Source organism: Pinus tabuliformis, chromosome 7 (genome assembly GCF_031772625.1).
Source record: "Pinus tabuliformis cultivar Carrire ecotype Pingquan chromosome 7, CPIR1, whole genome shotgun sequence".
NCBI classification, from domain to species: Eukaryota; Viridiplantae; Streptophyta; class Pinopsida; order Pinales; family Pinaceae; genus Pinus; species Pinus tabuliformis.
The window spans coordinates 1,121,947,178-1,121,971,187 of NC_142293.1; the positions used below are offsets into that span (position 1 = coordinate 1,121,947,178).

Here is a 24,010-nt window from a genome sequence, read left to right on the forward strand (position 1 = left end):
TTGCAAGTTGCCAAACTTCGATGAAATTCCTATGATTTCCGAAGCCTTTAGGAAGACATGAAATGCCCAGAAGAAAGGTATTTAGTTTCCTTTGTTCCTCAAGACATAAATTATGATAGTAGGCCTCGTTTTCTTGGAAGGAGTCATTCTTGGAGTGAACACTCATGCAATAGAAGGTCCTAGTATCTATTATAGGTATTCTAAAAAAATACATAATGTTTTAGAGCAAGAACTGTTACTAAAATAGAGGCAATGGCATGTATGGTTAGCTCTTAGCTAGTGTTGCACCATTATGCCACCAGTCAAGAATCGAGGATTGTCACTACTCTTACCCTTCTCAAATATCATCTTTATAGTTATGAAGGCCATGTGAGTGCAACCTTGGTACTTGGTTGATTGTACAAGACCACATTTGCATACAATTTATGCCCACTTATCTAGTGACACTCAATGGGTTTTGGTTCTCTTTCTATTATGGTTATGTTTGAATATACAAAGAAGATTTTCTTTTTGGTTTTGAGCTTCTTGCATTGTGATAATATACCAAAAAGCGTATATTCACTTTTGTTCCTAAGGTATTGGGGTTGTTTTTGCTTCAAATTTGAAATTTGATGCACGAGAGCTTTGAAAAGGCTCTAAGCCTCTAACCATGGGATGGAAGCAAAAAACAAAATAATGGTTTCTTGAAAATAGGTTTTTTGCAAGGTTATTAATGCAATTGCAATGTAAACTTGTGTATTGAGTTTACACATGCAGGTCATGGTTTTTATCTTCATCCATGTGAGCATTTTGGAAAGGTATTAGTCTTCTTATCTGACAAGAAGGGATTGATATAATTGATTCATAATGAGGCTTCTAGTTTTGAAGCCCTATCAATCAAGCATGTATAAGTGAGCCTGAGCAACAACCAAAACCAAAGAATCAAGCCTGAATCAGAATCAAAGTTGTAGCGAGAATCAAAGCTATGAGAGTTGTTTGATTTGCGGTGATCTTCAAACCGACATTAGTTTGTGGTCATCTTCAAATCGCCATATGTAAGCACTTCGAATCAGTATAAGACTTCATCTTCTAGCCCGATATGCAATTGTTTCAAGGACTGCTTTGAGCCAAGTTCTACAGTTGGTGTTCGGCCTTAAACCACGATTGGTGGAAGACTTTGGTTTCTACTATCCATTGGGTTTGTGGTCTTCCTTTAATCACCATATTCATGTTGAAAAAAGTGTAACTAGGTTCGGTCTTCATTAGTATGAATTGTATTCTTGTAAATGTAAAATGAAAAAGAAATTATTATTATTATTGAAGCATGGGTTTCATGCTCAAGTTATTTTATTTTATAGGTCAAGCACCCATTGAGTGCTTTTAGGGTTTGTCCTAGGTATAAGAGTCATTGTCATATATGGAAGACCCTATGGGCACATTGTAAATTTCAAAGAAAAATTTATTTTGTCTTGAAAGTGTCAAAATACCTCCAAGATCAAGTTGGCCTAATGAGTTGTCAAGTCATCCTACATGAAGAGCCACGTCCACCCTTGAAGAAGCCTATATATAAGAGGAACTTGTCCTCATTTTGAATCACTCACTCTCTCATCTCTTATGCGAAGAAGACAGAAGAAAAGGAAGTCGAAGAAGAGAGTGCGAAGGAGAAAGTCGAAGTGTTTGGGTCTTTCTCTATTCTTCTAGGTTCGAAGTTAGGGTTTCTGCGCTGGGATAGTCTGAGGTTCGATTTTGGAAGCAAGAGAGAATGGAAGGCAAGTGAAGGTCTCTTAGGGCATCTTACTAGCCCTTGGGCTCAAGTCAAGGCAAGCGAAGTCAAGAGGAAAGCTGTTAGAGGGAGATCAAAGTCTCTTAGAGAAACACCAGCAGTCACAACAGTTGTTGGGGAGCATCATTTTAGATCTACTGGAAGGTCGAAGATATTGAAGCAAGAGTTCGTGGAAGACTTGATCTTGGAGGGTATTTGTGTGAGTCTAGGTCATGGTATTCGTCAATTGAAAGATCTGAGAGAAAAGAAGAGATTTTCGGGTTTTCCCCTCAAGAGGAGGGATTTTGGCCTTGGATTGCAGTTTATATAGTATGTCACCGTTCTTACTGTTTTTGGTAGCTGTTTGATGTATTGCACATTGGAATAATAACAAGCAAAGCTAATAAGTAAAAGGTAACACAAATAGTTATCAAGTAAAGAGAATTGACATATTTATTGCCCTATTGAATTCTCAACATGGTATCAGAGCTTTGGTTCTCTAAGGGCATCATGAAGATCTCCTCTACAATGAAGAAGTTCATCAAGAAGATTGCAAGACATCTCAAGAAAGGTATCAAGGAAGCATAGAGTCTCTTATTTTCTTCAAAGAAGGCATCAATCAATGAAAGGGATGAAGTTCTCTTTTCGGCTCTCTCTGGTACATTCCAAGACAAAGACATCTAGGTAATTGATAGTCGTGCATCAAGGCACATGACTGGTCACTCCAACTAATTGAAGACCTTATCAAAAGGAAAATCCGCTTACTCTGTGGAGCTTGGAGACAACAAAAGCTATTTTGTGAAGGGCATTGGATCAACTTCCATAAAACTCAAGGATGGAAGTAACATCTTGTTGAATTTCCACAACCTTGGGTCTAGGTTAGAGTCTTAAAATCATTGACGCTACCAAACCAACAATCTCAACATTAAACTACTTTGCACAATGGAAATATAAAGCAGTGAATCACACATGCAAAGAACATAGACAACTTTTTAATTTTTCAACCCAACTTCGTTATATTAACAACATATAATACAATAGTCTAGGGCTTTCGTACTAGGGATAATGGCCCTTAGTACAAGATACAAAACTAGGACTTGGTGTCAGTCCATTGACAACCAATCTGTCCTCAACAAGATACTCTGAGCATCTGGATGATGTAGCATGCTCTCTCAGCTCCTCTCGGTTGTACCCTGTACCTACCCGTTCCTAAGGCACATGAGATCTCCAAGACCTAGAAATCGTTTGGGGAAATTCCACCCAGATGGAGAGATATTAAAATAATTAATATTTTTAATAGGGTTCCTAAGTCTAAACTTAGGAAAATTAAAATATTAATGTGTTAATATAATACGGGTGAGAAAGTTCTAAATAACGAGGATCAAGCCAGATCTAATCTTAGCCGTTGATTAGGGACTGACTGTCAGCCGTTGAATCGTCAACAGGAAAATTATAAGAGGCTTGAGGGTCAATTGAAGATACACCAAGACACCAAGAGAGATCAATCAGTTCAATTTTATGAGGAAATCGAACCAGTGATCACTTGTAGTGAGGGGCAGTTTGACAGAAGGCCGAGAATACATAGTAGAGAGGCAGAGAGAGTGCCAGAGAGACAATGCAGAGGATAGGAAGCCTGACACAGAGGCTGAGGAGGCCAACGTAGAAGATGCAGAGGGACAAGAGGCTGACATAGAAGCCGTAGACGCTGACGCAGGCAGCGCAGAAGGATGCAGAGCTGACGTTGGGCTGAAGAGGCTACATTGAGGAATTTTCGTGGGGCAGTCTGAGAGCTAGTTAGCTGACGCATGGTCGTAGAGAGGGTGACACAGTTCCTGAGGGTAGCTTGGAGCAGCTTTCGCTGTCCAGGTAAGCGAGCAGTCGAAGTCATTGTGGGGCCATTCATCTAGTTGTTGATTAGCCAGAATATCTGTCTTCGAAGAGAGGTACTACTGCTGAGGGCATTCTCTGTTGGGTGAGCCATTTCTAGCACCCTAATTGTATTTAGAAAACTGCATAACAATAAAACCCTCATATCTGCTGCACCAGTTTTCCTGCATTGGGTTTTTCCGGGGACGATTGTCCAAAAATTACGGTGTCCCTTGTGTTGTCTCAATTTATTTCAGTTGTTGATCTGTATATTTGTGAAGGCTGCTATTGTGTTTATTTCGATGTTTATATGATTAAATAACTTGTTAATGTAACGAACAAGTAGGAGATAATAAACCAAAAATAGCAGTAAGGGATTTCTGATGTGTTAGATTTAGAAATTTGCACCTGGTATCAGAGCGATTGCAAACCAAGGAGGACTGAAGACACCAGCAGAAGAAATTTGAGAGTTTGGAGTAGAAAAGCAGCTATCCTGAGAGACAACGATGTTCTAGAGTCAGAGACGCAGAAGGAAGAGTAACGCAGTGCAAAGAGGGTGTCGCAGAGGCTCACGTAGAGCCTGTGTTAGCATTTTGAGCCAGGAGGAGAGCCAACATAGAGGAGGGGCAGATTTAGCCTACGCAGTGCCCGATCATCTTTCTCAGTCAAGAAGGTTTGACACTGAGGCCAGGATGAGCTGATCCAGCTCTCACTGTGATTGCGCAGAGCCAGAAGGGCTCAGATTCTTCAGTTGTCGGGGCTAAGGGAGCGTGCAGATTGTGATTTGAGGAGCTAGAGGGACATTGTTTTTGTCTGTGTAGAACAGTGTCTAAGGAGACAGAACCAAGGTAGAAGGAAGCACTACGTCGATGGATTTCTAGCCAAGAAATCCAGATCCGAGTTGCAGTAGCTAAGGGGGATTGGAGAGGAGTGATTCGACAGTTGGCCGTTTTCTAGGAGGGAAGTCGAGACTCAGAGGGAGTCTAGAAGAGGAGCAAAGATGGCAGTGAATGGATTGAGGGATTAGGACATATTGGACAGGGCTTCCAATTTTGTCATTTGGAAGGCCAAGATCCTAGCAATCCTGGATAAACATTGCATCAAGGACTATGCCTTGAAAACCGTAGATGCCCCAGTTGACCGAATTCTAATGAGAAGTATGAGGAGGCCAAGGCGAAGGCGAAATGCATGACCCTAGATGGGGTCAAAGATCATGTCATACCACATATTGCTGAGAAGAACACAACATGGGAGATGTGGGAGGAATTGACCACCTTATACCAGGGCTCTTCCGTGCAACGGAAGATGTTATTGGAAAATCAGTTGAGGTCATACCAGACGCAGAAAGGAGAGGATATAGATCACTTCCTCCTCAGGTTGCAAGGAATTTGTGACCAACTTACTTCCGTGGGGTCTACACTGGATCTAGAGTTTATGGTCAAGACTGCTTTGAATGCAGTCTCCGAGAACTGGGAAACGTTTGTCCAAAGCATTTTGGGCAGAGCGACTCTCCCTAGTTGGGAGGAGATGTGGGCAGCTCTTCGACAGGAAGAGATTAGGAGGTTGACCAAGGCAGGGAGTAGTGGTAAGGGAGTTCGAGTCAAGAAAGAGGAGGAGGAGGATGTGGCTCTAGCATCTGCGGGACAACAAGGGAAGAGGAAGAAGAAGGACATCTCCAAGGTCAAGTGCTTCAACTGTGGGGAGTTGGGACATTATGCATCTCAGTGCCCTAGGAAGAAAGGCAAGGGAGAAGCTTCCGACTCAAAGGCAGCTCCAACAAAGGTGGAGAAGGATGTCGAGACTGATGACGATTGTGCCATGAGTGCTCATGCACCTCTAGAGAAGAGGCGGGGTGACAGTGAGTTGTAGGCAGGAGGACTACATGCAGGGGTAGGACCCTTGAGGTACCCAAACTCTTGGATCATATTCGACTATGGAAGTCCTTAACGACAGTAGCATGATAACAGGTGTCGGGTGGAGCAAGGTGTGATGGAGCGACAAGGCAATGCTAGAGTGCAGAAGTCTGTACAATGCAGTGGAGGTTGCAGCAGTGTGAGAGGCACAAAGGTGTTTGCAGCAACACAATGACAACAAAGGGAGCACGGGATAGCAGCAGAGGTAGCTTAAGCATCACGAGGCTTCCAGACTGACCAGGATGTCAGTATTTGGGTGAAGTCAGTTACTTACTTCTTGGTAACTGAGTTGCAGTGCAACAGTTAGTAGTGGCAGTCCTATGGGCAGCATGATGCAACATGTTGAGAGGGAGCTGCAGTACAACTGTAGCAGTGGCAATGGCAGTGTCATCGGAAGCAGTACAGGAAGAAACAATGCAGTCGATGTGGGGCAGCAGGTCAAGCATCAACACAGGTACCGCTGCGGAGGATCAGTGTGATGTTTCTATGGGGAAGCATTACTAGAGCACATTCCTTGCTAAGAGGGAGTGTTGATTTTTAGTAGCATCGGATGTGCTCTAGCCATGAAAATTGGTGGAGAGGCTAAGGCACATGAGATCTCTGAGACCCAGAAATCGTTTGGGGAAATTCCACCTGGATGCAGAGATATTAAAATAATTAATATTTTTAATGGGGTTCAGAATTAAAAATTAATGTGTATTAATATAATATGGGTGAGAAATTTCTAAATAACGAGGATCAAGCCAGATCTAATCTTAGCCATTGATTAGGGACTTAATCTCGGTTGTTGAATCGTCAACAAGAATAGTATAAGAGGAGGCTTGAGGGTCAGTTGAAGATACACCAAGACAACAAGAGAGATCAATTAATGCGATCTTCTGGGGCGAGGTTTGCTGAGGAAATCGAACCAGTGGTCAGTGATTGAACTCGAGAATACATAGTAGAGAGGCAGAGAGAGTGCCGGAGAGATAGCGCAGAGGCTAGGAAGCCCGACACAGAGATTGAGGAGGCCAACACAGAGGATGCAGAGGGCCAAGAGGCTAACGCAGAAGCTGTAGAGGCTGACGCAGGCAAAGCAAAAGGCTGTAGAGCTGATGCTAAGCTGAAGAGGATGCACTGATGAATTTTCGTGGGGCAGACTGAGAGATGGTTAGCTGACGTAGAGCCGTAGAGAGGGTGACGCAGTTCTTGAGGGTAGCTTGTAGCAGCTTTCGCTGTCTAGCTAAGGGAGTAGTTGAAGCCATTGTGGGGCCATTCATTTGGTTGCTGATTAGCTCGAATATTTGTCTTCGAAGAGAGGTACTACTGCCGAGGGCATTCTCTGTTGGGTGAGCCATTTCTAGCACCCTAGTTGTATTCAGAAAACTGCATAATAATAAAATCCTCATATCTGCTACACCGGTTTTCCTGCATTGGGTTTTTCTAGGGATGTTTGTCAAAAAATAACGGTGTCCCTTGTGTTGTCTCAATTTATTTCAATTGTTGCTCTGTATATTTGTGAAGGCTGCTAATGTGTTTATTTCTAAGTTGCAGGAAACGCAGGTACAGGGTCCGTTTCCGGCCGGAAACGAAACGGAAACGCGTTTCCGCGTACCGTACGGCCTGGAAACGCGTTTCCGGCCGTACGGGCACGTTTCCCGAAATGGAAACGTGCCCGTACGGCCGGAAACGCGTTTCCAGGCCGTACGGGCCCCGTTTCCCCAAAAAAATGACTTGTTTTTAAATTTTTTTTTTTTCTAATTAGTTTTTAAATTTTTTTAGGGTTTCTAAGCTGTTCTAGAAACCATTTCTAAAGTTATAAAAGAGCAGTGCTAACCCCAGTGCTAACCCCAGTACCATAGTAAAAGTCTGCGCCTCATATCTGTCCAACCATTTCTAAAGTTATAGTTATATATATATATATATATATATATATATATATATATATATATATATATATATATATATATATATATTCGCGTTTCCCCGTTTCCAAAATTTGGGGAGGTCGCGTTTCGTTTCGCTTCCGCGTTTCGTTTCGCTTCCCCGTTTCCCCGTTTCGTGCAACTTAGGTTTATTTTGATGTTTATATGATTAAATAACTTGTTAATGTAAAGAACAAGTAGGAGATAATAAACCAGAAATAACAGTAAGGGATTTATGATGTGTTAGATTAAGAAATTTTCACACTTCAGAATTTCGGCCTCAACTGCAAGTCTGAAATTTTCGGCCCCTAGCAACTGCTACTACATCCACACAAGTGAGCGCAATTTAACCTTCCAAGGCCTCCCAACAACTTCACTTGCTTTGCTTCTTTGTTTAGGGCTAGAAGGTGACTTAGTAGGCCCTTCTTCCAACAACTTTGATCCTCTTTCAAAATAGAGAATTTCGACTTGAGGCAGCAAACCCTAGCCTTCCTTCTTCGCACCTGTGAGATAGAATTAGCCCAGAAACTTCTTCCTTCGCCCTCTTCCTTTTTTTGCTCCTCCTTCGCTTGAATGAGATGTGAAGTGAATGTGTCTCAAGGAGGTCGAGTTCCCTCATTTATATAGGCTTCTTAAGGTGGACATGGCTCCTCAAAATAGGCTAACTTCTCAGCTACCATGCCGACTTGGTCTTGAAGGGTATTTTGACACTTTTAATTACAAAAATAATTTGCTTTACATGTTACAATGTGTCCGATGGGGTCTTCAACTTATGACAATGACACTTTTTACTTCTTGACCTAGGACAAACCCTAGAAGCACTCAATGGGTGCTTGAACTCTAAAATAAAATACCTTAAGCATGAAACCCATGCTCCAAAAATAACAATAATAATTTTTCTTTCATCTTACAAAATACAAGAATCAAAATTACATTTTATACTTATGAAGGCCAAACCTAGTTACACATTTTTCAATAGAAATAACCCAAGAAATTCATCCTTCGTCCTTCTATCCTTCTTCACTTCCCTTTCATTTGATTCTCCTTCACTTGGATGATGAGAAGTGAGTGAGTGTCCATAGGAGCTCGAGTTCCCTCCTATATATAGGCTTCCAAGGAGGATGACATGCCCTAGTGAGGCCGACTTCTTAGCTACCAGGCCGACTTGGTCTTGGAGGGTATTTTGGAAATTTTAAATACAAAAGTAATTCTTTTGACATGTTACAATGCGCCCAATTGGGTCTTCTTCAAATGGCAATGACTCTATTGACTTCTTGGCACTAGGACGAACCCTAGAAGTACTCAATGGGTGCTTGACCTTTTAAGTAAAAACACCTTGAGCATGAAACCCATGCTACAAAAATAACAATAATAATTTTTCTTTCTTTTTACAATATACAAGAATCAAGAGTACATTTCATATTTATGAAGACCAAACCTAGTTACAGATTTCAACACCTCAAGAGTGGCAACCGTTGACTAGAAGGTCAATGATGACCACCAAGGTGAAACAAGGCAAAAGGAAGAACTTCCAAGCACCATGATTCATAATTTGATTCAATCCATGATCCTTACTTTCATGCCAAATGCATTGAATTTAAACAATTAGTATGAAGCAATGGACAAATGTACCTCGTGTGTTGGGCACCGATATCGTCAAATGAGTGAGCTAAGCATAATGTGAGAGGCATTTGTGGGCTGCTATCCATGGATAATGTTAAATATGATAATTGGGACTACTGTTTGTGATGAGGCATCAACGAAAATCTCCTATAGTCACCCGGACCCCTAGAAGTTATGGGTTAACAGGTCTTATTGGCATAAATTTCTCCAGTTAATCTATTTTTGTAATGGATATTAGAAGAACATGTTTATTTCTTTCTACATGTTTTTGTGAGGCAAAGCATTAAAACATAGTATATTTGATGGTGCATGAAGGCATCTAGTTAGATCTATGTTTGATGCAATAATCATTAGGATATTTTCCATATTATGCAAGGATAACTTTACATTTTTGTTATGCTCAATTTTTTTCTTTTTTTGTGTGATCTGTTTTAAGCCCTTGACTGCTATTTACCTTTTCTTCTGTTGGTTTTTAGAATTTTAGTGAACTAGGGATCCATGATAAGGCATCTTCCATATCTATTAAAAACATTGAAATGGGGGTTGCGAGTTTGCCCTGAACAAATTCACATGCAAAATGTGCAATTAAATCATAATGGAAAATACCCTACCTAATTAAGATAGGAAATATGTTGCTTTCAAAATTTACTTGTTGACATATGTTGCTTTCAAATTCTTCATAGTTTAAGTTTTAAGAAGGAACTCCTGTTTGTTTCCTAACAAGCCCACCTCACTCCTGTCATTTTAATACGTGTGCTCCATCTCAAAGTATACCTGTCTTTTCATATTGATGCAGTGGGTAGTCTTTTGCAGATATGGGGTATATAGAATTTCTTTTAAAATATTATTGCTAGAATATGTGGACACAATAGATGGAAATGGGATTTGAAACAAGAGAAAAAATAAATTATGTAACTTGTAGCTTGTAAAGGCAAACAGAAATCATTATTTATCTCAAAATTCCAACATGTGATGTATGCCATAAACAACAGAATACCACTTGAAGATTTTCAAAGACTCTGAAATGGGTGGTTCAATAGTAATTGACAATTGTTATTTTTTCTGATGCAGATTGAAGAGTGCATCTTGTGGCTGAGTATCATCTTCATTACTATTTTGTGCACCCCTCAACCAACAATTGTCCGATGGTCAAGTACTCCCCCCGTTTCTGCTGAAACCAAGCTACAATGGAAAGGCTTTTGTGCTCTCATTGCAAATGCGTATTATACTCGAGGCATGGCCTGGTAAAATTGTCTGTGCTTTTGTTTTTACTTTTATACCATTACTATTTCATTCATATATATTCTTTTTTCCAAGGAAAACCTGATAGGAAACCCAAGGGATGCTTCCCCACATTCATGGATGGCATCTTTTGTAAACCTGACAGCATAGGCTGGTGTGCCTCACCCAAAGGGATTTGAACCAAACACCTACTGGCACAGAACTAGCCAAATGCCCAGCAAAAATTACTACTGCTGACTGAGTGCCGCCCATCCCCCCCTCCCCCCGATCAATAAGATGTTTGTACTTTTGTACCATTACTATTTCATTCATATATATTCTTTTTTCTAAGGAAAATCTCATAGGAAACCCAAGGGATGCTTCCCCCACATTCATGGATGGCATCCTTTGTAAACCTGACAGCATAGGCTGGTGTGCCTCACCCAAAGAGATTTGAACCAAGCACCTGCTGGCACAGAACTAGCCAAATGCCCAGCAAAAATTACTACTGAGAGAGAGAGAGGAGGGGGTGGCTAGCTCAATCAGCAGTAGTAATTTTTGCATATATATATATATATATATATATATATATATATATATATATAATGTTTCCAATAAACAAACTGTTAAAAGATGATTTATGATTTATTTATAAACAAATATGTAGTTTAAGATGCACGTAATGAATAGGATGATTATCTACCCTCAAGTAATTGATTGTGTGATCAGTTGGTTATCGCTGCCTCATACTAACAGTAATGAAACTTACATATATGAAAATAGAGTGAATGCTCTGTATTTAAGAACTACTTCCCTCATAAAACTAGTATGTTAGCATTTTATTTGTGAAAATTTATGATCTCTGTTTGTATTGAAATTTGATAGTAGGTGTGTTTAAGCCCTGGGCCAACATTTTGCATAATTTGATGAAGCATCGGTGTCTGCAAAGGTGGATAGATATGCATTTCCTCATATGTTAACATATTCTTCCCCGCTTCTTCTTGGATATGCCCTAGTGCCTATACATATAGAATTCATATCCTTCTTGAATATGCCTTGGAACCTCAGATTGATATCTGCAAAGGGATCAATATGGATCTGTATGGGATCTTCCTCCCAACAAAACAACCTTAACTAAAACAAGCAGAACAGAATAACACATTAAATGAATTAATTTTCGAAACAATTTCAATTTTTAACTAGACAATTGAATACAATGCCACGGAAATGATCTGTGTCATATAACTGCACGTAAATTAGAGCTCCCTTTGTCAAAGAACTTTTGTTATCTACATGTATGTCACATAATAGCTTGATGTTTGAATAAATCTGCCAGTTTTTGGTTATTGGCACTTGTTACCCCCAAAAACTGCATAATGGCTGATTTGTGGAGAAGCATCCCCTGGGTTTCCCCACGAGGTTTTCCTTGGTATAGGTTAGTGTCCAATAACCAACTCTTTTGGGACCCAAAATTCCATTGGAGACTAACGTCTCTTAACAATCACTTCATAAAATCATAAATATATCTGAGAATTGGTTTTCATACAGTTTGAAAACCAGGAACTAGACTTTACGAAGGTGTAGAATAGTCATACTCAAATTTTACCATGGTTGCAAATTGCACTATTAATATGTCTTTTGGTGAAGTATCCTATACTATGGAGTTTTGTATTAGTGTTAGAAGCAAGACAAGTCTTTTTGAGGATTAGGACTGTTACCCATTCACATACGTGGGTAACCCTTGGAGAAACAATTTCTCCTATAATGCAGCTTGCTAGCCAGCAACCCATACTATGATCCACACATAGCCAGCCTCAAGGCTCAGATGCCTCTTTCCCATTCTTCGATCAGTACACATTGATCTTGTTTCCTTGTCAAATGAAGGTGGGTCATATATCGTGAGGTACATTAACCATTTTTTCATTCAAGTGCTTTCATTTAATGTTTCAGACATTCTAGTATGGATCCGACATTGAAGTTGGGTTATATACCGCTATTGGTTGTGTATTTGATCCCTTACTTCCCCTTGGTGGTTATCATTTTCCCCTAGTCCAATGTGACTTCCTTAGTGTCTTTATTTCACTATCTAGGAGAGTTACAATAGGTGGTTGTGAGGATGGTTGTTATGAATATAAATAATTGATAGTTAATAGTTAATAATGATTAGCATATTGAAGAGGCATGTCTCAAAAGACATGACCGTTCATGAAGGGTACCCACCTAGGTATATACGGTACCCTCAGTTGTAACCAAACCATATTCTTCATTCATGCATTATATATATATATATATATATATATATCCTCAATGGACATGTTCATATTCCAAGTGTTTTGGAGTATTTAACTTGTGATTACGAACTTTGTTTGTTATATTGGTATCAGAGCCGCGTTTTATGATTCTAGCTTTTGGCAATCAATTCTTTGTCAAGTTCGTTGTTGTTTGATTTAAGCTTTTAGCCACATAAAGCTTGTTGGAGGTTCTCCATTCCACCGTCAAGGCTTTGGCCATTAAAAATAAAAAATAAAAAATGCTAAAAAAATATATAACAAAAAAAATGAAAGGAAGAAAAAAGGGAAACAAATTTGGCCCTTGGTCATTGATTATTTTTTTTACATAAATATCTATATATAAAAGAGAAATATATATATATCTATATATATATATATATATATATATATATATATACACACACGTAAAATTAGAAAATAATTATTAAAAAAAATAAAAATAAAAATAATAAACAAATGAAATGAAGTGTTTTAATCATGTCCACAAGGCCAAGCAGCCTATGGGACCTTGACATACACAAACAAGTATCCAACAAAGAAAACATTGTGCCTTAATTTTATTTTCTTTCTGCATCTTGGATCTTCTATTGTGTATCTTGACCAAGAAGTCTGCATTTCTTATTATCTTCTCTTCCTCAAACAAATTACTTAAGTTGTTCACTTTTAGTGTCTCAGTATCATTGATCCAAATATCCTTGTAAGCTGAACATTCCATGATGTAATGCCATTGTCTCTACCACTTTTTGAGTGCAGTAAAATATAAACAAAATAAAATATAAAAAAATAAGTTAAATTAAAAAAAAGACCAAAAAAAGGGGGTCGCAGCCACCACTGCCTCGTACAAGAGCCTTACCATAGATGTTGAGCCGCCACTTTCGCTGCTGCCATCCGTTCATGCCACCACTGCCGGATTCTCCTCCTATGCAACAACATTATCCACAGCCTACCCTGCTACACCCCGTGCTCCCATTGCTACCATCATCTAACATCACCTTGCGACTGTAGTAGCTGTCGTCTCCACAAAAGTCGTGTACTGTCGTTGCCTCAACTAGATTTAGCCATCGATGCCTGAAAAAAATCATGCCTGTGCAATTTTGTACGCTCCAGATTGCAAGCCATTCAATTGTCGTTTAGCAACCTGGATTCACTCTTTTCCATTGTTTGCGTTCACTACCTGTTACTTACTGCCCATTGACCTAGTAGCAAGCCTTTTCTGCCACCTCTTTATCCAATCTCTGCACAAACCACTTCACTGCGCATTGTTGACATACATCAAGTTTTTTGGTGATTTGACACATTCATACATCCATTGTTGTTGTGTATTCAAATCGTACCTTGTGTCGTGCAAATTCTATGGTCACACCCATCTACATTGTCGCGCCTAACCCAAATTCCATGCCTTATTTTGAAAAGGCATATAAGAAATTAAAGGAGGTTTATTCAAAATATAAATAAAAAAAAGTTAAAAAATATTAACATAAAAAATAGAATTAAAATGTTTTACTATATTTTATATCCATCAAGTACTTAAAAGGTGTAAAGTAAAAAAATCATTTATTAATATATATATATATAAGTCACCTGACATGGGGATATGGGATTCGAGTGTCAGATACAGACACATTGATCCTCCGGAACAGGACACATTCATATATATATATATATATATATATATATTAAAAATTAGATAATTCTTACACAAATTATCATTCATGATACAAATTCATTGATTTCAAACATAAATCTTCATCTAGATGTAAGTTTTACAAAATAACAATATGCATACAAATATAATTGTGACATAAATGATAAATCATAATACATATTCAATTCATCAATGATCCAATAGGAGAAAGACAAGATAGTAAGATAAAGATATTGTAGTTTCTCATTAAGTCATCAAAATCAAAATGCGTTACATAGGTAGTGCAATGCCAATGGAAAATAGAAATAACAAATACAAAACAACTACAAGTATACAAGCCTCAAGGCAATAGGTAGCTCATGAGTCATCAATACTCATAGTCATCATCAAAATCAGCATCAATGTACTCATCATCATGGTCACCACTGCTCTCCTTTGTTGCATCCTCCTCCTCTGTATCCAAAGTCATCTCTGCATCTATTGGTGTGGAGGATGACCCCTCTATAGTATCACCATCATCAAATGTGACAAGCTCTAGCACTAGATCATTGAGAGCCAAGTTGGCTAATGGAAACTCAACATTGTTGTCTAGACCCATATCATCAGGAAAGACATCCCACATCTTTGTCTATCCCTTCAACCACTCATCTTCTGCTTGTAAATATGACAAAGGCTGGTGTGCACATACACCATTGTCTCTACTCTGGACTGCCCCTGGACTCCTCAAGCCTGCTCTTCTTGACACTATACAAATTCCCATATGTGCTCCAATTCCTCTCGCAACAAGAGGATGAAGTCACCTGAGAGAGGAGCCTCATGGCTAATTGCTGTAGAAGAGGGCTTGTTGCCCCATGATTTGCCCACCAAGGATAGGGCTTCTTAGCTCCCTTGTCTCTAATTAGATCATATCCTGCAAATTGACTAGTGCCAGTGGAAACTTTGCAAAGACATCCTCCACCAAATCAAGAGATGCTCTACCCTGAAAAACCCACTTGAATGCGTCTTTCCTCTCCTGTGAGATTTCACCATCCATGTGAGGAGGGAATCTATGGGAAGGTCCACCATTCAGCCACTCATGGCTGTAGTATTTTGGGTTCAATGAGTGAGCCAAACAATGTAATGGTGTGCAATTCTTGTCACATCTGCTGATAAGAATATCTTGTATGGTGGTGAAGGTGGTCTCTGATGATGTCTCATACTCGGGGCACTCACTCTGTAAAATAATGCTCCTCACAGACTCAATAATGGAATCCCATCCCTCATAAACCTCTCCTAGGATTGGTTGGTCTATATCTGCAAATCGAAGCAAAGAAATGATAAGGTCCATGATTTGAATAAGTAGATCTACCCTCTCCCACCAAGAATCATCTAACACTGTGTCCTTCACTCTTTTAGAGGGTACTTGATCTGTATTTCTCCAAAAAGACGAAAACTCTGAAATAATCATGACCCCAAGAGCAATCTTGACCTCCCTCAACCTCTTCAACATGATGAATGAAGAGGCAAACCATGTATCTGCAATCTTCAACAATGATAGATTGGTGTACTCCTTGTAGATAGTGAGGGCATCTGTATGATTTTGTACAAAGTTGCGGATATGTCATGCATCCTCAATAATGCTACAAATTCAAAGCACATTAGAAGCAATAGATTTAAGTGCTAAGTTCAATGAATGGACAATGCAAGGTGTCCAAAATACTTGTGGATATTTAGCTTCCACAATCATGCCAACAGCTTTGCAAACAGGTGCATTATCTGTAATGATTTGCACACAAGAATCAACACCTACATCTTAAATAACTTTAATAAACAACTCACCCATATATTGTGCATCCTTGTATTGTCCAAGTGCATCCACTACTTTCAAGAAAACTAGACCATTCAAGGAAGACACCATGAAGTTGATGAGTGGGTGTCGTGCTTGATCTGTCCATCCATGAGAAACAATGCTAACCCCAAATGTTGGCCATGATGCTTTAATAAGCTCAAGCATTTTTTCCACCTCTTTTTTTTCCTTCGTCAACAATGTGGTTCTAAACTTCTCTGATCCAGGAGGCACATACCCCAATGGAGCCCCTTGAGTTAGAGCTCGACACATCTCAATAAATATAGGTGAGCGTGCAACATTAAAGGATATGAAGTTTTGATAGAAAAAAAGGCAATGGCCAGTTCAAGCTCTTCCCGTTTCTCTTGCTAAAAAATCTTGTCCATTGGAGCAAGTGAAATTGCCTTTCTTTTTGCTATTTGTCCCCCTCCAGAACTCCCAAATGGGAATTTGTTGTTGCTTTTCCTCAAGAATGTAAGGGGGTCATCATTCTTGGTTTTTTTAGATTTTGCAGCCATATCTCCATACCAACATTGGACTCTCTTTCCATTTCTTTCCTCTTTGGTCAAACCACCTTTATACAAGTTTCAATTCCACAACCTGGTAAATCCAACAAATGACCTTTCACACGGAAATATGTGCTCGTGGAAGTAATGTTGCAATAGCTCCAGTTCCAACTCACATCGCCTCCTCCTTTCACCTTGCTGCTTCGCCCTTGCTCTCTTGTGACGTATTTCCACAAGGGATATTTGTTATCTTGAGGAGGAAGTCTTCCCTCAACATTTGAAGCTGTTGTTGCAACCCCCCTTGTAATAGAGGGAACACTTGCAGCACACCCTTATGCAATTGGGAGAGGAGGGGAATCTCCAATGGGGACATTCTTCCCCTTCCTTTGCCCCTTCCCTACTGCCCTTGATTGAGCCATGAAGGTTATAAAAAATAAACAAACAAAGCACATGCAAATTGCGGTAATAAAAATGCAAAAATAACAGAGAGAAATGTAGTTACCTGTTTCTTGAATCTCCTTGAAAATTCTCGCACACCCTTTGCTCTTTGCTCCCAAACACCCATAACAAACAAAACAAGTCAATGTGAAAATAGAATGGAAAAAATTGCCTTTATAACGTTGCGCGGGTTGCCAAAATCAGGATTCAAATCCGAAGATCGGGACACGATCTGGATTTGATCGTGTTCCAATCGGACACGTTCGGAAGGACACGAATTTGACCGAATCGTGTCTGATTCACCTGATCCGAGACACGACGGGCTTGGGGGACAAATCTGGTTTCATATATATATATATAGGAGTTGTTAAGCGACAGGGGAAAAGTTAATAATGTTTAGTACAAATTCCAAGGGAACAAAAAATTAATATATATAACATTGCAAAGAACCTCTGAAATATCCAGTCTAAGTTTAAAGAAATTGTGAATTATCGACGAAAGTGAAATGGAGACCAGTAAAGGAAGATTTCCTAAAACTTATAGTAAAAATGTTAATGCTATTTGAAATCAAAGGATCACTTGTAGGAAAGGATATTATAATCTCTATCGATCCTACTCAAGATAATAATTATGTTAGCATTGAATGTGCTAACCAATTAGTGATTCCTGTATCGAATATTGAAATGATGGATTCGATGAATAAAACACAATATGGCATGAGAAATGTACAACTAAGATTGGAGACCATAACTTTGTCTCACAATTCACTATTAAATCCTTATTTTGTGACAATAGTGATATAATTATGGGTTCGCCCTGGATGGAATCACTATGGTCCTTCATCCTAAATACGAAAAAGAAGTTTTTGACATTTTCCTACAAAGGGCAATGCAAGATATGCTGTCATGTCCCTTCTCAAACACATTTGTAATAGGGTGCTGCTTACACAACTTTGCACAATTTTGGCTAAGGAAGAGAACCCATTATTTTCGATTTAGGGACTTAGGAGGAAATTCGACTTAATTTGGTTGCTAGTGGAATGTGGGGGCCACCCACATGGGAATTCGAATTGGCCCATTTGAATAGCTTGGAGGGAAAGTCAAATAGGTGGATGGAGGGGCCCACATGAGGCAAGGGAGGCCCAAGGAGTTATAAGGAGGGAGAAACTCTCATTTTGGGATTCATTCATACATCTTGCAAACAAAATCACTTGAATGTTCACTCTGCTGTTTAGCTGAGTCAACTGGCTATTTAGCCATGAATCTCTCAAGCGGGAGATTCAACCTCTACTTCGGGGGACCATCTGTGCTTGCCCTAGAGAGGCATATCTACAAGGATTTTAGAAGTTCTGGAGCAGTGACATAGCACCAACAACCAACACAAAGCAGGGAGTGCATGTTGGGTCCCTAGAATACTAGTGATTACCCCATTACTATTGTAATTGTAACCCTTATTAATATTGTTGTGCCCCTATTGTCCCAATATTGTTAATAATGTGCCCCATAGAATCCCTCTATTGTTATTTTTGTGGCTTTATATTATTATTGTTAGGTCGGATTGGTTATATTGTGACTCCTTAGACTCCTATATATAGAAAGGAGGTTTCGTCATTTGAATCATCCAAGAATTGTTCATTTATGTAATGTAAAGGAGGTTGCCCCCTCAAAGAGGCTGAATTTTAAGGCGTTGATCTATTTTTTCTATCTTTTTCTTGAGCTGGTTTCATAACATTTGGTATCAGAGCTTTGGATTCTAGGGTTTCGCTACTCCAAACAGGTCATCGTGGCATTTTCGCTATAACTTTTTTTCTGTGACGTTTCAGAAGCTAAAAAAAAACCCATTTGAGAAAGCATTGCGCTGAATCTCGGATCTAAATTTCAGAGCTTTTCGCGCTATATTTGTAGAGATATGATCTGAGGAAGTTAGTATTTTTGCAGACGCCTAAATTACATTCCAAACAAGTGATCTGGGGAAAATCGTCATAACTTTCTCTCTGAGCATCGGATTGAAATTTCGTAAGAAGGTACAGAAAGAGGACATACTCTAGTTTCTTGTATATATTTTCAGAGCCAAAGGTCGAAATAGTGACTCGTGGCACGTCGTACAAGTTCGTTTTACTGAACTAGTCTATAATTAGGTCACTGTGGGAGATTTCGCATAACTCTTTCTTGGAGAATCCAATTTGGATCACACTGGTGGCATTGGAAAGAGGACACAGAGGGCTACTGCAGGTCGCAATTTCAAAACTGAATGATTCGAAAGTATAGAGATACATCAAGACAATATTGAGCTCCTACCAAGTGAAAAAAGGTGTGTAGATTTTTTTAAATTTTTGCTTAAGCTTGGTTTGAAAATTTATTTTGAAGGAATTCAAAGGGCATAGTAGAGCATTATTATCGGTAACTGATGCCCCGAGGAAAGAAAATGCAAACACCTAGTAAGCACCTTGAAAGCTCTAGCATGACTCATGAAGAAGAGGAAGAAATGCTACATGATATATCGAAATTACAAGACCAGGTGCAACAAATGTAACTCTCACAAAAGCTAATAGAAGCTAAGATAAAGGGCGTGGAAGTTAAGATGGACGATTTGAAGATAGATTTGAAGACAGATTTGAAGAGAGACATGGCAGATTTGAAGACAGATTTGACAAATTTTCTACAAGAAATACTTACTAATGGTGAAAAGGTAGTAAAGGAAACTCATGATGTGAACAAAATAAATGTTAATCATGATTTCATAAACTCTAATGTAGAATAAAAAACCCACCATATTCCAAAAATCGATATGAGAAAGTTTGATGGCAAGGATCCCGCAACATGGATATTACAGATGGAGCAATTTTTTGATCTCAATAATGTGCAAAACACACAAAAAATACGTATTGCAACTTTATATTTGGAACCAAATCAGTTTGTAGGATATCAATGGCTTTGCTATTGTAAACAAATTATCACTTGGGCAATTTTTACGGAAGAATTGACAACACATTATGAGGATACAAAAAGCAACACTTTTTTTAGCCAATTGATAAGTCTTAAACAAAAGGGTTCAATAATGGAGCACATTGAGGAGTTCCAAAAATTGAACATAAGGGTAAAAAATATTCCAGAGTAGCATAGGATTGATGTGTTCATAGGTACTTTAAAGGATAATATCCAACATGATGTTCGCCTTTGGGAACCTGATTCATTAGAGAAGGCATTCAGGTTAGCAAGAAAAATGGAAAGCAAAATTATGGCAACCAAGAAGCACACCACTCACAACTATAAAGATGGAAGTGTTGTTGCCCCTAGTCTTCCATAACCTATAAGGTTGACACCAAAACAATTGGAAGAAAAAAGAGCAAAAGGGCTTTGTTACAGTTGTGATAGCAAATACACTAAAGGTCATAAGTGTGCTGAGAAGAAATTATTCTATATAGATTGTGAAGAGGAAGAAGAAAAGGAGCAAGTAAGGTCAAAAGAAGATGATATACTCCAGGAACAAAGCTTAGATAAAGAAGAAATGAATCCGACCATATCTTGTAATGCATTGGCAGGAATTACCACTCCTCAAACCATCAAGATAGAAGGACAAATCAAGAAGAAAAAGGTTATAGTGTTGATTGATTCAGGAAGTACCCACAATTTTATTCATTGTAAGGTAGCAAAAGAATTGAATTGCTTCTTATATCCAGCACCAGAGTGTCAAGTGATGGTTGCAAATGGAGGAACAATAAATTGCTCTGGAAAGTGTCATAATATCAAGCTATCCATGGGAGAATATGTATTGACTAGCCCAATGCTTTCCATTCCAATGGGAGGTGTTGATGTTGTACTAGGAGTCCAATGGCTACAATCCTTGGGTACAATAGCTTTTAATTTTCAAGAACCTTTCATGAAATTTTCTGTGGAAGGAAAGGAAGTTGAATTAAGGGGTATTGCAGGGAAACTGGGAAAGATAATCAGCTCTAACGATATGACAAAGCTTCTAAAAAAGGAACAAAGAGGTGTAATTGCACAATTATGTTCGCTAGATGTTTCCACATTGGAATCATCTATTTCTCTAGATCTCCAAAAGGTCTTGGACAATCATTCCAAGGTATTTGAGATTCCCAAAAGTCTCCCACCTATTCGTGATCATGATCATGCTATTCATCTGATTCCAGGAAGTGTTCCTCAAAACATCAGGCCGTACAGATATCCCTATGCCCAAAAGAGTGAAATTGAACGTATGGTTGCAAAAATGCTAGAGGTTGGTATAATTCAACCGACTCAAAGTTCTTTCTCTGCTCCAGTAGTATTGGTGCACAAGAAGGATGGATCATGGCGCATGTGTCTGGATTATAGGGAGCTCAACAAGCTCACTATTAAAGATAAGTTTCCCATTCCTGTCATTGATGAATTACTGGATGAATTGCATGGATCAATTTACTTCACCAAGTTGGATCTTCGTTCAGGATATCATCAAATCAGAATGAAGACTGAAAACATTCCGAAAATAGCATTTAGAACTCATGAGGGTCATTATGAATTTTTGGTCATGCCTTTTGGCCTTACCAATGTACTTTCAACATTTCAAGGTTTGATGAATTCAATTTTCAAACCATTCTTTAGAAAATTTGTGTTAGTATTTTTTGATGATATACTAATCTATAGAAAGTCTTGGAAGGATCATGTTGAACATGTTGACAGGGTGCTACAACTATTGGAGGAGAAACAATTATATGCAAAAAGATCCAAATGTTTCTTTGGAGTACAAGAGGTGGAATATTTGGGTCATATTGTATCTCATGAAGGAGTTAAGGTAGACCCTAGCAAAATTAAAGCCATTAAGGAATGGAAAATCCCCACATCCATAAAGCATCTGCGAGGATTTCTCGGGTTGACAGGGTATTATCGCAAGTTTGTTAAGAATTATGGGAGAATAGCAGCACCTCTAACAACATTATTGAAGAAAGAAGCATTTTCATGGACTCCAGAAGCAACAAAGGCCTTCGAACATCTTAAAGAGGCAATGTGCCAAGCACCGGTCTTAGCTACACCGGATTTCACAAAAACCTTTATTGTGGAATGTGATGCTTCAGGAAATGGAATTGGTGTTGTTTTAATGCAAGATGAAAAACCCATTGCTTTTGAAAGTCGTCCAATCAAGGGAAAGTTTTTACACAAAGCTATTTATGAGAAGGAAATGTTGGCAATACTCCATGCACTTAAGAAATGGCGATCCTACCTAATGGGAAGACACTTCAAGGTAAAAACGGATCATGATAGCCTTAAATACTTTTTAGAACAAAGATTATCCTTTGAAGAGCAACAAAAGTGGGTCACAAAGATGTTGGGTTATGACTTTGAAATCATCTACAAAAAGGGGAAGCAAAATGTGGTGGCAGATGCACTCTCAAGAAAGGATGAGGATGTGGAAGCATTGTTGTGCATCATTTCTATTATCTAACCAGATTGGATAAACAAAGCAAGGGAGGAATGGAAGAATGACGAAGAAGTGTGGGCACTTATTCGAAAGTTACAACAAGATTCCAGTACGTCTGATACATTTAGCTGGAAAAATGATTCGTTGTGGTACAAAGATCGCTTATACCTCTGTAAGAATTCCCAGCTAAAACAAAAGATTCTTATGGAATTGCACACTTCTCCCTTAGGAGGGCACTTAGGATTTTAAAAACTTACCACAGGGTTAAGAAGGAATTTTTTTGGGATGGCCTTAAATCAGATATTCAAAAGTTTGTGGCGGAATGTTTGGTTTGCCAACAAAATAAAGTTGAAACAATTAAGACACTGGGTCTATTACAACCTTTATCCATTCCAAGCCAACGTTGGGAGGAGGTTTCAATGGATTTTATCACAGGTTTACCCAAGTCTGAGGGAAAGAGTGTCATCATGGTGGTAGTTGACAGACTTACCAAGTATGCACACTTTTGTGCATTATCACATCCATTTAAAGCCAGTACAGTTTCTACTGCATTTATGGAAACAATTCAAAAGCTACATGGAAACCCAAAGATTATTGTAAGTGACAGAGATCCCATTTTCACTGGAAACTTTTGGACAAAATTATTTTCTTGTCTTGGTACTCAGTTAGCTCATAGCTCATCTTATCATCCTCAATCTGATGGGCAAACTGAGATAGTAAACAAACGTTTGGAAGGATATCTTTGTTGCTTTGTATCTGATAAACAGACACAATGGGTCAAATGGTTGCCTCTGGCTGAATGGTGGTATAACACTTCCTTCCATACAACAACAAAAATGACCCCATTTATGGCACTTTATGGGTATCAGCCACCATCCATCACATCATATTTAAGAGAAAATTCTAAGGTTCAAGCAGTGGAACATCACATCGAACATCAACAACAAGTCCTCCAACTCTTAAAGGATAACCTCGTGTTGGCATAAAATAGAATGAAACAACAGGCAGATCAACATCGCAGCGAAAGAAGTTTTGATGTAGGTGATTGGGTATTCCTATGGCTACAACCATATAAGCAAATATCCCTCAAGCAAGCTAAGAAGGATAATAAATTATCACCAAAGTATTATGGTCCATACAAGGTGTTGCAAAAGATTGGTACTATGGCATACAAATTGGAGCTTCCTGTAGCTTCTCGATTGCACCCAGTTTTCCATGTTTCATGTTTAAAGAAGGTTATAGGCGACAAGCTCCCAGTTCAAACAATATTGCCAGAACTTGACGAGGAAGGAAAAACTATATTGGAACCGGAAGCAGTCACAGAAACAAAAACTCGACAGCTACGAAATCGATCAATTTCGGAGTATCTTATCAAGTGGAAGAACTTATCCGCTGAAGATTCCACATGGGAGGATGAGAATTTTATACAGAAGTATCCAAAACTACTCAAGTGTTGAGGACAACACTTTTTTGAAGGAGAGGGGCATGTTGGGTCCCTATAATACTAGTGATTACCCCATTACTATTGTAGTTGTACCCCTTATTAATATTGTTGTGCCCCTATCGTCCCCATATTGTTAATACTGTGTCCCATAGAATCCCTCTATTGTTATTTTTGTGGCTTT

General features: G+C 38.9%; 1 protein-coding gene across 3 annotated transcripts in view; it reads left to right on the plus strand.

Annotated features, from left to right (window-relative positions):
* The window catches only part of LOC149251460 (uncharacterized), a 194,063-nt gene that overhangs the window by 122,623 nt on the left and 47,430 nt on the right, over positions 1 to 24,010 (plus strand). For all 3 annotated transcript variants that reach the window (XR_016265984.1, XM_089456531.1, XM_089456532.1), the window contains exon 6: positions 10,119 to 10,291. Coding sequence is in view for 2 of the 3 variants with exons in the window: in XM_089456531.1 (XP_089312657.1) it covers positions 10,119 to 10,291 (173 nt within the window). In the remaining variant the exon portion in view is untranslated. The remainder of the gene's footprint in view (positions 1 to 10,118; positions 10,292 to 24,010) is intronic.